Source organism: Talpa occidentalis, unplaced genomic scaffold (genome assembly GCF_014898055.3).
Source record: "Talpa occidentalis isolate TD23 unplaced genomic scaffold, MPIMG_talOcc4v2.1 talOcc4.10, whole genome shotgun sequence".
Lineage (NCBI taxonomy): Eukaryota > Metazoa > Chordata > Mammalia > Eulipotyphla > Talpidae > Talpa > Talpa occidentalis.
This window is the reverse complement of record NW_023600993.1, coordinates 40,654,175-40,668,456: the sequence shown is the minus strand read 5'-3', so window position 1 is coordinate 40,668,456 and position 14,282 is coordinate 40,654,175. Positions and strand designations below refer to the sequence as shown.

At 35.7% G+C, this 14,282-nt stretch overlaps 2 protein-coding genes across 2 annotated transcripts in view; one reads left to right on the top strand and one right to left on the bottom strand.

Moving 5' to 3' along the window:
• ASB14 (ankyrin repeat and SOCS box containing 14) overlaps positions 1–14,282 on the top strand; it is a 65,210-nt gene that overhangs the window by 7,816 nt on the left and 43,112 nt on the right. Inside the window, exons 7-10 of the mRNA XM_037491413.2 lie at positions 782–953; positions 1,415–1,958; positions 3,404–3,557; positions 4,291–4,491. Of these exons, the coding sequence (XP_037347310.1) occupies positions 782–953; positions 1,415–1,958; positions 3,404–3,557; positions 4,291–4,469 (1,049 nt within the window). The 3' untranslated portion in view covers positions 4,470–4,491. The remainder of the gene's footprint in view (positions 1–781; positions 954–1,414; positions 1,959–3,403; positions 3,558–4,290; positions 4,492–14,282) is intronic.
• Positions 9,423–14,282, bottom strand: part of APPL1 (adaptor protein, phosphotyrosine interacting with PH domain and leucine zipper 1) — a 51,516-nt gene continuing 46,656 nt past the window's right edge. The window contains exons 19-22 of the mRNA XM_037491386.1: positions 12,883–13,029; positions 11,086–11,136; positions 10,726–10,815; positions 9,423–9,723 (exon numbers count right to left, since the gene is read on the bottom strand). Coding sequence (XP_037347283.1) covers positions 9,577–9,723; positions 10,726–10,815; positions 11,086–11,136; positions 12,883–13,029 — 435 coding nt within the window. The 3' untranslated portion in view covers positions 9,423–9,576. The remainder of the gene's footprint in view (positions 9,724–10,725; positions 10,816–11,085; positions 11,137–12,882; positions 13,030–14,282) is intronic.

The following is a 14,282-nucleotide window of genomic DNA, read 5'->3' as shown; positions in this document are numbered from 1 at the left end:
GCACATAAAAAAACCACTGCATAATGACCCCTCATTTCAAGGTACTTAGACATTTCTTAATGCACACTAATAGCGTTATAGGGCAACAACTATACTCTGATGACTATGGAATCTGTACTAAAGTCACTACATCTTTTTCTGTGAACATGAATGTGCCCAGAACATCCCTCTTTTAGTCTACTCAAATGCTATTCTTTCTCCAAAGAACTACCTTCTCTATCTTTCACCTCTCTGCTCTCCTCTGTCTTGAGATTTTCTAGAGGACATTTTGTCTATTCCTATACTCATTTTGCCTATACCTGTACCAATTTCAGTGAAAAACAATTAGTGTCTTACTATGAATAGCTCCTTAGACCAAGTTAAAACAGAACAAAGGTCCTTTCCACCAGAACATCATCATTAGATTGTATGGTGACATAGTTCAACAGGATTGTTAGCACCAACCTATATAGATAAGTGTATTGTGAGTTAAGAGGGCTTTTGTAAGCGCACCTGGAAATGAAACCATTTTGTATAAAAGTTTTTTCTCCTGGAAGTTTCAAGCTCCAAATAACTTTTTACTCTAAAAGTCAACCTATTAACGTAAAGAGACCACTTGCATCATTTTCCCCTTCCCAACTAGATTAAAACTGCCTAAGATAGGAGGTATGTATTTTATTTATTTGGTTCTTAGTGCTTTGCTAAAATGGCTACTTAATAACTGGTTTTTGCTGATGGTGATATATTAAGAATGCTTAAACTATACAGTGAAAAAAATTTATAACAAGATTCTTTCTTTTAGGAGCCAATGCTCTTGGTCAGGCCTCTGATTCATCTTCCATCTTACTTGAAGCTGCAAGAGGAGGAAATCCAGACTCTGTGACTCTGTTACTAGCGTATGGAGCTGATGCCAACATCCCCAAGAATTCAGGCTACCTACCTATTCATGTGGCAGCTGACAGAGGCCACTTGTTGTAAGTCAAATTACATTGCTGCAAATAATAGAGATGGTAAAGCTACCTCTTTTTTTTTTGTTGGCCCGGTCCTCTGGAAAAGTGTATATTCTTCATTTCTGATGCTATAACTCCAACACCACTTTTGAAAATAAACTCTTGACCAGCTAGAAAATAATACAATCAACATGCTTTGTAGCCACTAAAGAGACATAAAACTATCATGAGGTCCTTAGTAAATGTGGGAACCTTCAGATCTCAACTAATTGGGTTAATTCTGAGTTGTATAATCTAGACAGTAGTTTCATTTAACTTTACTGCGTATTTCAGCTTCGGGTACAGAAATTATGCTTTTTTCCAGTTGAGGATCCTAAATAACACCTAATAATAATACCAGCCAGTGTGAGCGTAAAACAGTCACAAACGGTTCATGCTGCATCTCACTAAACACTTTTTAAATGTGCTTTGAACTTCTTTCTCAGAGCTCTAAGGATTTTAATTCCAATTACGGATTTTGCTGCCATTAAGCGGAGTGGCATCAGTCCAGTTCACTGTGCAGCAGCAGGAGCACACCCTCAATGCCTGGAACTTCTCATCCAGGCTGGGTTTGATGTGAATTTCATGCTAGATCAGAGAATTCGCAAACACTATGATGACCACAGGAAGTCAGCTTTGTACTTTGCTGTTTCAAATGCTGACCTCTCTTCAGTCAAGCTGCTTCTAAATGCTGGAGCTCTGCCTAATCAAGACCCAGTTAACTGCCTCCAGATAGCTCTAAGGATGGGCAACTATGAACTGATAAGTATGCTGCTACGCCATGGGGCCAACGTCAATTACTTCTGCAGAGTCAACCCTTTACATTTCCCATCAGCACTGCAATACTCTCTGAAAGATGAAGTCATGCTCAGGATGCTGTTGAATTACGGGTATGACACAGAGCGATGCTTTGACTGTCCTCATGGAGACAAAGTTCATCCGCTCTATACTGTTGAAGGTTGGACATCTACAGTTATCAAAGATACTATGGTGAGTCCACAGTATTGGTATATCACATTACTGGTGCTTTACTGGTGCTTTTATTATTGGTGGTCCCAAGTCATTTCTCTCCAGAAGTTCACAGCTGGAAAGATTGCAATAAATACATAAGATAAACACAGAAAATAGAAAGATGTAAGAAGTACAGAAATAGTTAAGAGGAAAAAGTGATTTAACACAACCTACAGTGTTTCACAAATGAAACCAATGTCTGAGCAATATTTTGAAGAATATAGTCTATACAACAGTTATGTTTTTAAATGCATTCTCTAAGATGCTTCTGGGTTCCTGATACCCATACTTCTATGTTCTTTACCTTTTAGCTCTAACATGATCGATTTCCTTTGGTCACCTTTTTGATGAGAAAAGAATTATAATAGTTGGCCACACCTTCCTTGAGACATTTTTCTCTTGGTTTTTATCATACCAATCTATTTTCATCTACCTAATCAGATACCTCTATTTTTCCCAACTTGAACTTTCCCTGGCAGTTATTGGGCAGTCTCAAGTGTTACCTCCTCAAAGAGGCCTTTCCCTGTCTACCTTATTGAAAATAGTTCTCTTCCTTAATCATTCTCCTATTGATGCTGTTCATTTCTTTTATAATACTTAATACTATCTAAAGCTCTTTTTAATCTTTTACTATGTGCCTTCTGTACAAACACAGGAATGTAAGTTCTTGTTCATTTTCCCTAGCTTATGGATACCTGTGTTTAGCAAACTGTAGGTGCTCTACAAATACTTGAATCACAATTATTTATTAAAACCTGAAAATAGAAATGGTGGAGAAAGCACTTTGAATCAATTCTGAAAAGTGAAACATAAAATATTTTACTATGATGATTTTTAGGTTATGATTAAATTTATGATTTTAGGTTATGAATTTTAGGCTATGCAAGAGTTAAAGTGTAGGCATATTTCATCTTATATTACTTCCTGACTTTGTATATAAAATTACTTGACTTCTTACATGAGCATCACCTAAGAGCATGAGGCAGAAACAATCTACTTAGAGGCAGAAACAATCATTTCCTTCAAATATCAGGGGAGGAGATAATGGATGATAGAAAACCCAATATAATAGTGTCTTTAATAAGATGGCTTATTTTGCTCTCATCTCACTGGGTAGAACCTTGTCAGGAGGCCCACATTTAAGTACAAGTGAAGCTGGAAAGGCAATCCTTATTCCAGAAAACTATGTGGCCAATTAAAGGATGATAACAGGTATATAACTCAGTCTCTTTCACACCCTCATTATATTATACAGTTCTGCAGACACAGTATTTTTCACATGCTGAAAGCTAAGAAATATTTTCTTGCTGAAAGTCTTGGAGACTTGAAACCTTGCTTCCTAACTCTGAGGCCAGTGCTCTTTTGATCACGATGCTAAATCATACTTAATCCTTTACATTCATAGTCCTGATTTTCTTCCTCAGTTCTGTGAAGTAATAACTTTGTCATGGCTGCAACATCTCTCTGGAAAGGTTGTCCGAGTGATGCTTGATTATGTTGATCAAGTTCGAATCTGCTCAAAGTTGAAAGCTGTGCTCCAAAAACAGGGGCTCTGGTCAGAAATCCACTTTATCTTGAGTAAGTATCGCTCGTAGATTGTTCTTACCAAAAATACTAATTGTATTCTTACTTGTTTTATAGAACATCCTCCTCTTCTTGTTGAAAAGTTTAGTCTAAAGAAACCAAGAAAAATACTATTCCTATCTAAGAAATATTACTGTATAAACTACACTTTATGTGTACTTATTACCACTTCCCAGTAGGTTTTTTACTTCTTATTAATATATAGGTAATAATTTTCTGATTCTATGGAACACTGAAGATATGGGAATTAAAAGCTATATAATGGCAGTACAAACAGGAGTGAGATAAAGCTAAAATCTAGGCCTGCAGAAGATAAAATGATCCTACAAAAACAAATTCTTTCCTGGTAGCACCTAAGTCAAACTAAAAAAGAATTTCTTTCATCTAGTTTTCCCCTGGGTAATGATACTTAGTTTTTAGCCTGACCCTGAGAGGCAGGACAGGGAGTTTTACGTGTAGATTTAAGGAATTTAGATGCACAGGCCACACCCGCAACTGATACTAGTATTTGGATTCTAGATGTGCCTTTGAGTCCTTATCTACAAGAAGAGTTGTGATAAGAAGTGAAAAGCTGTTTCTCTACCAAATTTTCCATTTAGTCACAATAAATGAAAATTTTGGTGGCTTAAACATAAAATGTTATCTATGATCTTAACCCTAAGATCACTTAAAAAATGAAGCATTTTTTTTTTCCTTTTGGATAACCTATCTGTTTCTTTCATTTTAGCAAACCCTCGTTCCTTAAAACATTTGTGTCGCTTAAAGATCCGGAAGTGTATGGGACGTTTACATTTGCGCTGCCCTGTCTTCCTGTCATTTCTTCCATTACCCAATCGTCTAAAAGCATATGTACTTTACCAAGAATATGACCTGTATGAACAAGGAATTCTCATGGGAACTTGGTAATAAGATTATTCTGGATAAGAAGGTAATAACTCTACTGCTTTTATTTCTTAAAATTTGACTTATCATATATGATTCATATTTCTAACTTTACCTAGTAACTGAAACCCCAATGTATTTTATGTTCTTTAAAGTCACCCTAAATGGAACAGCTTCTCATAGGTGACAGTAAAAATTCCAATTAACTGAAATATATCAGTTCTAACTCTGTATTGACCTGACATTAGGTATACAAATCAACATTTCTGCATTCTCAAAATAGATGCCACCTTTATTAATCAAAATCATTCTCAATAGTAATCAATCTCATAGAGAAGTAAATATATAAAATGTCTTGGTGATTGTATAGAATGAAATACTGAACACAGTAAATAACCCAGAAGCTAGCTGTTCTTGCATCACAGTCCCAAGGCCAGCATTGTATCTCTTTACTTGCAGAGTCCGGTACTGCAATGTGGGGTAATTCAGTTAACTGAAATAGAAATCAACTGTAATTTCGTCATTAGTGGGAAACGTGTCCCTTTCCACAAAACACTAGCATAGGTTAATGTGATCACTGGTATAGAAATTAATAGTGTTTTCAAATGACATATGATTTATGTACCAAACCTAGTCTGCTACCGGATACACAGGAGAGCTTGCTGATGGAAGCAATTATAGTATGTTAGTTCAAATTTTTATTTGTATATATTCTATGCTGGATGTAAGTACAAGTTTCTCTATATGGAAAGAAAGGAAAAAAACTGAGAAGACATTCATTCAGCAACATCTGTGCAGCAATTTAGACAGCACATCAACAGAGAGAAAAGCGAGGTAGGATGAGAGTCCATTTTTACCACAGACCCAGTTAGTTATAGTCTTGATATCTATATGTTTAGTCTTAGCATATACTTTTTAACCATAATTTAGAACATCTTAGGGAAAATGAAGTTATAGGATTTCTTTCTGATGTAGCAATTCATAGCTATACAGACTATTTCAGTAAACATAAACTTAAAATTATTATTAATGATTGTTTATACACAGAAATTTGTATAGTTGTTTTTAATTAAATTGTGGTATCTGTTTATAAGTGAGTTGTGGGTAATATGCATGTCAATATACCTATATCTAGGATATACATACATTTGTTGTATAATTCTAAAATTAATTTCATCCGCTCTCTGGAACTTCTAAAAGTGTACACATTTTATAAAATTCAAAATGAATTAGGACAAAAATTCCCAGAGGAAAAGAACTTGGTAAGTGCTATAGTAAACTATATATAGCACATGGGATGAATATGCATTATTGTTAAAACTACAGGCTCAAACTCCTTAAACTGGTGTACACAATAAACTGCCCCTTTAAATTATAGGAATTTCTTTGCATAAGACCAAACATAGAATAGGTTGTTTATATAGTCAAACATAGAACATATTGTCTATAATATGTCTAAGGTAATTATTGAAAAATCTCTTTATTTTTCTAAAAGAAAAAAACAAGTCACTAGTGATAAAGCAGTGTTAGTTTCCAATAAGTGACAATTTCCTTCCCATTTTAACTGTTATGAAATTGTAAAGCATAATTATAGTATCATAACAGATTAGGAAAAAGTCCAATTGCTTTATAAGCATTGTTTGAAATTACTCGAGAAAGAAAATTTAGTATATCAAATATTTCATAAAAAAAGACTATACAAAAATCATGGACTTTATTATACATTAAAAATCTCCTAACAGCATTATTTCCTGAAGCATTGTTAGAGAACACTTATTTTGACAGATGAGAAAGTAAGTTCTCCACCCCAACATGTACACCACTATCATAAAAATTTGAATTCTTCAAATCCAATTCTAAAGGGGAATTTAGTATTAATTGTATAATGCATGATTAATTAGTATCAGTGAAATAAGAATTAATTCAATTACATTACAAAATCACCAAATATACAAAGCAGTTTTACACATTAATTATAACTTAACCCCCAATTCTCATATTAACTAAATTACATATGAATGCAGCCACAGGAGATTTGGTTAGAAAGTATAATATAGTTCCAGTTTCCAAGCTTTAGGTATTAATTAATGTAGAAGAACAAAATTTCATGAAGAGTAAGCCAAACTTGTTAAAAATAAAATGAAGGCCTTGCTTGCTACAAATAAGAGTGTTGAATATTTAAAGTAGAGTCTGAATGCTAGAAAGTTATCAAAAACAATGTTAACATTTTCATTTTATTATTCAGGTGACAGAGGTTTTGCAATATTTTCTTAGGGTCTATCAGCATGTATAATAAAACTAAAATACTTGTAATTCTTAGGTATAACTCAGTTTTTAAAATTAACTCAGATGCCTTTATATGTTGCATAGAATGCTATGTATACCCTACTATCCTTTCCCAAGCATAAAAATAACATACACTTATCACCCTCACATATGGAGCCTGAAAATTCTACTGAAATTAAATACGAAGTAATCTTGTAGACATGATAAAACTAGACTAGTTCTGGGACCTCTGTTAAAGGTAACAATTTCAGTTCTTTGTTAGCAAATATTCAAAACTTCAAAATTTTAAAAGAAGAGAACAGTTTTTTTTCTATTGACTTCATTACCATAATCACAAAAGTACTTGCTCACACACGGTAGCACAGTGCATAGCAGAATTACATACTCAGTCTCTTTCCCTTTAAAGAATCAATTTTGTTCATTTCTAAAAACCATTCAATTTGAATCTGAGAAATATATCCCAAAATCTAACTCAATCACCATCAAAGCATCCCAGAGCTAGAAGGGATTTTAAAGGATAACAAAGACAAGTTTTAACATTATGCAGAAACCCCTGGGCAGCCTTCTTTAAACAAAAAGAAGTTTATTTAAGGTGATCTCTTCAGTAATGGATAGTTAATATAGTTCTATAATAACAGAAGTAATGGAATCACCTAAAATTGTTAAACCCACACAAGACTTCTACTTGGTATTGGAATGCACTTTTAGGCTGACCTATGGATATGGGTGTGGAAACGCCTATCAAAACGATTTAAAGAGAACTGTAAGTCTGTCCAGCATCCCTAAATATGCCAGTACCCTTCACTTGCCTACACTGACTCAGAGTACTATCAAAGAACAGTACTAACAGTACTTCACTACCACACAAAGCACCAATCTAGTAAAACTGCTTCCTAAATTCTTGTAAGGTGAAAATTTTCATCAGAACTGAGGTAACAACTTAATAGTATAAACAAAAGATTTAATGAAACTTAAAGTTTACTCTGAAAGTTTCTAACTCTCAAAAAGGTCTTAAAAAAGCAGAACTTGCCATGATTAGTCAAGTACTGACCACAAAAGAAATTTCAGCCTCTATAAAAGGAATGATATACTAACTATTCTGCAAGCATTCCCTTTCGTAAGGACAAAACAAACTTTTTTTTTTTTTCAGGAAAAAAAAATTTCTATTTTCTATTTTTACTACATGTTTCATAATATAAGGCTTCATATTAATGATTATCAAGTAATCATTATTCCCACTTGGCACATGGATAAAAAGAATATCATGATTCTATATATAATTATTTATCTCATTCCTACAGAAAACAGTATACAAACAGTATGAGGCAGCCACACAATATTGTGAGAAATAAAACAAATGCTGTTTCTAGTTCAGAATTAAGAAGAAAAAACTGTATGTCAAAGGAAAAAATTTTTCCTTTTAAAATTAGTATTAGTGGCTAATCTCTTTTTAATGTATGACTAAAATATTTTACTCAATATATTTAATTTTCATATACTTTCACATGTGAAACACAGGAACATAATTTCTATCAGCAATGTTAAAAATCTGAAGAAAGAAAAAAATCAATTTTTGACACAGAAGTAGACAGTAGAGAAATATCACTTTACCCTTGGCAACAAGCTAAAATCTTCCTTCCTAGGTCAGTTCTTCTATAACAAGCATTTAATTTCTCTTAAATCTTTCATGGAATTAGACCTTTTACTCATTTGAAGATACAGTATTTACAGTGATTAGTGCAAATTATTCTGTTATTATCAGATACTTGCTTTCATGGATATAAAGAAGTGATCAGTATTTTATCAAAACATGGGATTATGAAAATATTGGGAGTATCAGTCTGAAATTTAAAAGATTATATTTTCTAAACTAAACTCTGGAAATTTTTACTTCAAGCTGGAAACATAATTGCTTAGAACTTTTTTGAAATGTCACTTGATTTTCAATAAAAATTATTTCACACAATGCAGAAAATACAATGATTATCCTGTAACAATATCTTTACATGTTAAATCCTAATGTAAAATGTATTTGAGAGAAAAAAAAAAATCCCTTTTATTAAGTTCCAAAATCTTATTTTAACCATTACTGCTCTGCAGCAATAATTCAAGTCCCAACCTGAGAACTAAGAATATGATAATAGAATACCAAGCACTGTATCAATCTTGAACTGAAGACACTTAAGCATCTTTCCTGAAGACACTTAAGCTTCTTTGCTACTGGCATCAGGTGTAGAACATCAGAAAAATGTGAGCGATCCAAGAAAGTGCCCTGAAGTCAACAGTACCACCTATCACAATTTGAAACCTTAAGTCTAAAATCTCTATTTTATAAAAGTTCTATTGCACATTTAATATTGTTAAAATATTTGCAAACTTGTAGAATTCTCTGTATAAAGGATTCTGAACTTGTTCAACTGAAAGTTTCCTCACAGCCATCAAAATGATTCTAGTGAAAGAGAAAGGAAGCATAACCATGAATTACCTGAAGTTGAATAAATGATTTCTTATTGGTCATAGCCAATTACAACGCAAGATAAGTTCACAATTAAAGGGAAAAAAAGAAAGCCAGTGTGTAATTCCTTAGCAGTCTATATCAGGAAGATGAACAGGTTTCTTTTAGACATGTGTAATTTGATGTTACTGCATAGTATATTATTTTTAAGGAAAAAATAATGCAAACCTAAGTCATCAAGGTCAATCTTACTTTAAAAAAATGAAGCTAAAACAAACAAACTTTAGTCTCCTTCTTGATATTTCAACATAGTTGTTACCTTGTGCCATTTCACCACAGAAATTGTCAACAAATTCCAAGGGGGAAAATATTAACCAAATTGCAAGAAGTTTATGCTTCTGACTCTCTCTTCTTTCCTTCTTCCCCCAAATCACTCTCTTCTGACTGGCTGCTGCTAAGGATAACAAACTGCCCCTCGCTACTGGCTTGATTTGGTCTACTGGAAGCAGCTATCAACCGACTTTGCTCTTCTAAGTCCTAGTGGAAAAGACAGAAAAGAAACTAAGTTAACTGTTGGAAATAAAATAGAAAGCTGTGCAGTTAAAATACATCCTTGAGAGCTACTTCAGTGCTTCTGTCATATATGTGTATGTGTCAGATATATGCATGCATGTTCTGGCAACTTACTGAAAAGAAAGGCTACAACAACAAATCCAACAAAGTGAATTCTGGTGCCATTCTTGAAGAGTCTTATGAAAGCCAACACTTTCCTCATTTCCATTTGTATGACAAAAACCATATTCATCACTTGTCTTTCAGTATACACTGCAGTAAAAGACTCACAATGAAACTACTCCACATCCCTTTCCACCCTCTAGCCCCCTTTCTCCATCTTGTCAAGTCAGCTGTCACCTTCCCTCAGCCTAACCTATCAAGGAAGCCTTGAAATGCTCTATCCATACATCCAATCCATTGCCAATTGTTGCTAATCTGTTCTCATTAAATATCTATAGTTATCTATTCTTTTCTGTTGCTGCTTGCTAATGCCACAACGTTTAATACCTCTTAAAATCCCATGGATCACCTATGTGCATTCCTCAGATTTTATGCTGAAATTTGTCTAGCTTAAAATTCTCCTGTTCAATGGACAATGGTTTGACGCACCTAGTAATATTTTTTCATTTATAGATACTTGTATCCCTAGAGCACAACACAGCTCTGAGCAATGGCAGTTAAGTCTACATAGCTTCACAAATGACCTGCTTTGAAGGAGACAACCTTCACTGGAATATGTGAATATAAAAGTTCTAGTATATTTACCAAACAGCAAGTCATACTACCTGTCAGTATAACTATATGCAAATAACATCAGAAGAGAGATGATGTTTTTCTGCTATGCTATGACTCATTTGGTTATGAAGTGACTGAGCAAGCAGAAACAGACCTTCAGTTGGAAATTCAAATCTGAAACTCACAGTGCTGAATTAAAAAAATTCTTCATAAACATCACATGAAGGTCCAGACATTAGGATTACATACCTTTTCAATTTGTTTCTGTTTACTGAGTTCTTTCTGTTGCTTCTCTTTTACTCTCTCTATTTCTTTTTGTTTTTCTGATGCCCTACGATCCTGAAGAACAGATAAATAAAAAATCACTTTCAATTTTAGAGTTTTCAAATATTATTTTTGCAACCCTTTCAAATTATTTTTTATATTTATATGAGAAAGCACACACACACATACAAATACATTGTTACCCCTTCATCCAAATTCTTTAGGCTGTATCAGCAATAGCATTCACTTTTAAACTTGCTTAATGAAATTATTTACTTCTAATATGAAAGATCTTGTATTACTTTATTTTACAATCTTCGATAATTAAGTTTCTTGGATTCTTACCAGTTCTGCATGCAAAGCTATCTGTTTTGCCAGTCCAACAGAATCACAAATCTAAAAAGGGAAGAAGCAGGAAAAATACAAGAAGTTTTCACGTCAAAGTAAAAATATCAAGTATCCAAATGGCTGATGGAATTAGTTTTATAACTCATTGTATTACACTGCTTCAAACAAAAGCTGATTCAAGAATATTCCAGCCAACCCTCAGAGACCAATGCTGACCACCTGTGACAGAAAAGATGAGGATACCCAATACTAAGCATGAGTGGAGGGTGAGTGGGGGAGAGATATCCACCAGGGTAGAACTAGAGTTGATACCTGTGCCAGGGGAGGTTGGGTGGAGTGACCTGCTGTGGGTCTAACTGTGGGAGAGTTGGGCAAGACTGCTGAGGTGAACAAGGCAGACATGGCCCCAGTGAAGAACACAAAGCTCAGAGAGGTGTGGCTGATACCCCCACCCAAATCCACTGGGATCAGCAGATACAGAAACCCAGATGATACAGAGACCCAGATGATACAGATGATGCACTGGGAAGCTGCACTGAAAGCAAAGAATGTATGTCTGCAAAGAAGACACACAGATGGGTAACAGACACATGAAAAAACACTCATTGTTCTTACCATCAGGGAAATGTAAATCAAAATTGCATATAATCTCACACCTGGGAGACTTGCCCATATCAAAAAGACCAGTGACAAAAAGGGCTGGTGAGGATGTGGGAAAAAAACAACCCTCTTATACATTTGGTGGAAATGTAGACTGGTCCAAGCCCTATGGGGAAAAGTATGGCGATTTCTGAAAATATTAAATATAGATCTACCATACAACCTAGCAATTCCACTCCTAAGTAGCTCCCTGAAGAGTATGAAAATACTAATTTGAAGGTCTGTACACACACCTATGTTTACTGCAACACTATTTACAACAGCCAAGCTATGGAAACAACTTAAGTGCCCAAGACAGATGAGTGGGTCTAGAAGATGTGATATTTATACACAATGAAATACTACTCCGTTATTAAAGATAAACTCTTGCCATTTGCAAACAACAACATGGATGGAACTGGAAAGGATTATGTTGAGTGAAGTCAGTCAGAAAGAGAGAGACAAATACATCTGTCACTTATATGTGGAATATAGAGAAACAAAGGGTCAAATAAAGCCAAACTAATAACAAACCCTAGAAATCTGTAGAACTGAGGCTACCAGTTGAGTGAGCTCAACTGACTATGGTTATGCACTATGGGTGCTATGGTGGTGGGTGTGGTGTGATAACATGTGATGGGGGAGATCCTATACCTAAAACAAACAATGTTATAAACCGATGTTACCCTAATTTAAAAAAAAAGAATGTTGTTCCAGCCCCCAAAACCAAGCCTTCGTGTATTTTCTTCATAGGTTATGAGTTTCCACTGCCAGTTCTTACCTCTTCACGTGACCCATTTCCTGTTATGTCAAACTCATTACTCAGATAGTAAGGTCTGCAATAAATGAAGCAATCAGCTGCTGCTAACTGTATTCAACTGAAGACATCTGAAAACAGCTGTTTATGGGAATATGTTACATTCCCAGGACAAATTGAGACCAGAAGATTGCACTAGCTATCAGTGGTCAAGAAGATATAGGTCTTTTAGAGTTGGAAGGCCCAACCCATCAGCACAGTTTACTCTAGAGCAATAGGCTTTGGTCAAGAAACACAGATGGATGAGGCAAAGTTTGGAGTTTTTTTCCCAGAACTCTTAAGAATTTTGACTATAGAAAGTATTTCACAACAGAAATGCATTTTGAAAAGTCATGTACCTTTTCCCCCTCATTGTTTGATTCAAATATATAGCAGACTGATGACAGATTACTTTCACTTCTTCCTCCTGAAGTCTGAAGAACAAATCCAAAAAGTCTTTTATTTTCCTGGTGTGTAGCATACAGAACTACACTAGGTAATGGAAACTGACAAAGAAAACATCAGAAGCAAATATGAGATTATTTAGGTCACTACAATAACATTACTATATATAACAAACTCATGTGCTAAATTATAAAAAATAGCAAAAGAAAATATTAATTTTTTTTCTTAAGAGAATAATACCAACAAATAAATGTTGTTACTTTTGTTGGGATTGCCACATGGAATAAGACGTTGTTGAATACTAAATTTGTTGTATTAGTTATTTTACAAATTTGATAACAAAACAGTCCATTTTATTAAATGATTAAATACGAACACATTCTTGCAGCTATTTCAAAATAAATAAATATAAAATAAGCTCAATCATATTCACCTTTTAAGTCTTACTGTTAGTTTCTTTAGTGTATGACATATGTTCCCTAGCTAAGATATAAACAACTTATTACATCAGACTGCAATGATGCTTTAAGTTACATGGAATATTTAACTTTTTAAAAGAGATGGGTATGAACATGGCGGCGAGGAGACGCTGCGAGTAAGATCTCCCATTAAAAAAAGTGAATAGGGAGGAAAAGCGGCAGGTCCCAGTGAGAACTGGGACACGGAAGATAAACGGGTGACGCCAGCGAACTGCCCGAAGAAGAAAGTGGCCATAAAAGAGGACGAGAAGGGAGGGAAGCGCAGAACCCTGCTCCCCTCCCCCGCCCACAGAGGCGGCACTCTCCGACCCGCAGAGAGGAGGAAACAACGAACCAAAACGGCCCACAAGAACAAACGAGGCAGCAAGCGGGACTGTGAGCGGAAAGGAACTATTGCAGCCACCACACCCCGTGAACGGGAGCTGAGGCGAACCCTGCAGGATCCGCCGCGGCGGTGAGGGAACGGCTCCTGGCGCCATTAGAGAAGAACAAAGACCCCGGGAGACGCGCACACAGCCCGGGCTGCTGGTAAGCTGGCGCGGAAACGCAGCGCGCTCCGGGAGCTTGAAAAGCAAGTGCAGACCTGGATCGCGGCTGCCCAGGTCCCCGCGCCTGCGACCTAGGCTTGCGGGGAGACGACCTAGGCTTGCGGGGAGACGCGCGGAGGTCCTCACTGAGGTGAAGGTCCCTCCCTGAGTGAGCAGGAACCAGGCGCCCAGGCACGGGAGCAGTGCAAAAGGCGCCATTCCCGCGCCACTGAACTGGGCTACAGCCCGCGTCCTGGAACTGAGGGCTTTGAACTGAGACCCGGGGCACGAAAATTCGGGGCGTGGTTTCTCCATGACGGTGGGGCACAAGGCAGACACAGCACCCCA